The sequence below is a fragment of the Mycetomoellerius zeteki genome, unplaced genomic scaffold (assembly GCF_001594055.1).
Source record: "Mycetomoellerius zeteki isolate Tzet28-1 unplaced genomic scaffold, Tzet1.0 scaffold364, whole genome shotgun sequence".
In the NCBI taxonomy this organism is placed as follows: Eukaryota; Metazoa; Arthropoda; class Insecta; order Hymenoptera; family Formicidae; genus Mycetomoellerius; species Mycetomoellerius zeteki.
In genome coordinates this window covers 268,050-270,353 of record NW_017257354.1, presented here as the reverse complement: position 1 = coordinate 270,353, position 2,304 = coordinate 268,050, and the positions used below count along the sequence as shown (strand labels likewise).

Below are 2,304 nucleotides of genomic sequence, written 5' to 3'. Positions count from 1 at the left end.
TTAAATAATAATAAAAATAAAAATTTTAATTGATTCTACTTTAATTTTTACGAATTTATTAATTTTTACAAATTTGGATTTAAAGAAATTTGCGGGAATGGATGATAAATGTCGGACCAATCACAAATCGGAGAGAAGGTGAACAGACTCTTATTAGAGAGTCTCTTTTTCTAGGGATTCTAGGTTGTAGTATTAGGTCTGTCGCGTTGCATGAAATCCCCAAATATTTTTGCACTTAAAATGAAATAGATATATATTTGGCCTTGAAAAGAGAGAAAGCGAAGATGCCAAGTGCCAAAAGTGTAAGCAACGCGAACAGACCTATTGAATGCACCCATTGTAGATCCGGACTAATATTTGATGTATTGTGCGCTGGCCCTTACACAATTATAGTAAATATGAGTAAATATTCCAAAATAACCTCTATAATTTCGGTGAAAATTTGTTTTATAATACCGTTTATATATTATCGCTAAAAATGTCTTATAAAGCACATTTGGATATGGAAATACGAAAATTGAGGCCCGCTGAGTTATATACTTTAGGAAGTATGTTAAGCATTTCTGATTCTTGGAAGAAGCTAATGTCTATTGTGCTTAAAGAAGGAAATGTTCCTAAATTTAGTAGTGATCATATCAGGTAACTTATAAAATATTTCAATAAATATTAAGTTTAGATAATTTTTTACCGTACACGTTCATCAAACTATCCAGTTTACAGTGTAAACTGGATATATTAAAAATCCATCAAAGTGTCAAAGGAGAATACTTTTTGTTAGCATTTGGAAGGATTTTTAGAAATCAAATGCATTATACATTTTTCTTAAAATTATTATTAGAAATAACAATTATTTTAATTGTTATATTATAATATGTCATTGTATTAATTCCATGATTAGCATCATCGAACAAACAGCAAGTAGCGATAAACGCAATGCAGCTCAAATATTTTTGGATGAGTGGAGTACTATGGAGAAAAAGAGACCAACATTAAAATTATTACAAGAACTTCTTGTAAAAGCAGAGTTATTTAGAGCTGCTGATTATGTGGCATGTGATATATTAAAACGTAAAGTTTATAATTACGTATATATATAGTATATGTATAAAACTTATTTTACTTCTTTTAAAGTTGAATTATTTTCTCTTATTATTCTATTTGCGTTACAGAGGAAAGACCAAAGAGGCCAGATTATGGTCCAGCTCATTCTATTGATACAAGTGATACAATCATAAATAAATTACTAGATAATCAAATGCTTCCACAGGATACATTTGCTAATCGTACGATATTAAAACCAACATCAGAGCTGATTTCAGAAATTAATAGAATATGTTCTTCTGAAAAACCTGCAGCTGTACAGGCAGTGCAAAATTATAGATGTGAGGAATTATCATCTGAAGAACTGCCAGTAGTTCTTAACAACTATAAATAACTTGTAAAAACAGTGCTCAATGTTTATTTATTTGAACTGTCTAAAATAATGTCTAAAAAAAAAAAGTTAATCTAAGTTTATAATTTGTAAAATGATAATTATTTAAAATATGGACTGTACTTCCGATTTTGATAAAATTAAACTCATTCGACGCGTTTTTGCTCGAAATAAAAGAATCTGGCAAAAAAAGCTGCCTCCATGAAATCAAGATATTAAGCGAGTTGATGACTGTTTAGGTTAGGAAATCTGTTATACTAACGAGATGCTACATACAAACATTTTGTTCACATGTGCATAGATAATCTATGATAGATTGCGCAGCAGAAACTTTTCTACCGAACGCAGCCGTATGCTGTGGCCACACACATGATGTGAAGATATCAACTGCTTGTTTTCTGTTCCTGCACTGGGACTGCACTAGAACTGAACTGAACCGAACTAGTGCAAGCCAGAACTGACGAGTGTAAGCGTGCAGGTAAGGAATAGAAAACGTTCTAGTGTAAGATAAAAATGGCGTCCCATGTTCCCATAATCCCAATAGGACAATTCTCTTCCTTTCGATACGAGAATCGAGTATAAAACGGTAAGTAATGGACAAGACTATTCTTGATCTAAAAGACTTTACAAGTGAAAACCGTCACAATTCATTAGTTAAAAATTTCGAACTATTGAGTATCTAATTTGTAAGGTTAGAAAATCTTATGCTGTATATATAATGCATAATAATTAATAATATAATACTGAATAATACTGAATGTTTTAACAAGCAATAATTTCTGTTTATTCATTTATAACATAACTAGTAATATATATATTTTTTTATATAGTATGTGTATATAATAATATACGTGTATATATATATATATATA

The 2,304-nt window shown here is 29.9% G+C and overlaps 1 protein-coding gene across 1 annotated transcript; it reads left to right on the top strand.

The window, feature by feature from the left end:
- Positions 1 to 426: 426 nt before the first annotated feature.
- tub (interleukin 1 receptor associated kinase 4 tube) lies at positions 427 to 1,470 on the top strand. The gene is made up of 3 exons (XM_018453057.1): positions 427 to 639; positions 899 to 1,068; positions 1,170 to 1,470. Exons 1-3 carry the CDS (start codon positions 479 to 481, stop codon positions 1,433 to 1,435), a joined length of 597 nt encoding a protein of 198 aa, XP_018308559.1. The 5' UTR covers positions 427 to 478; the 3' UTR covers positions 1,436 to 1,470.
- The last annotated feature ends 834 nt before the right edge of the window (positions 1,471 to 2,304 follow it).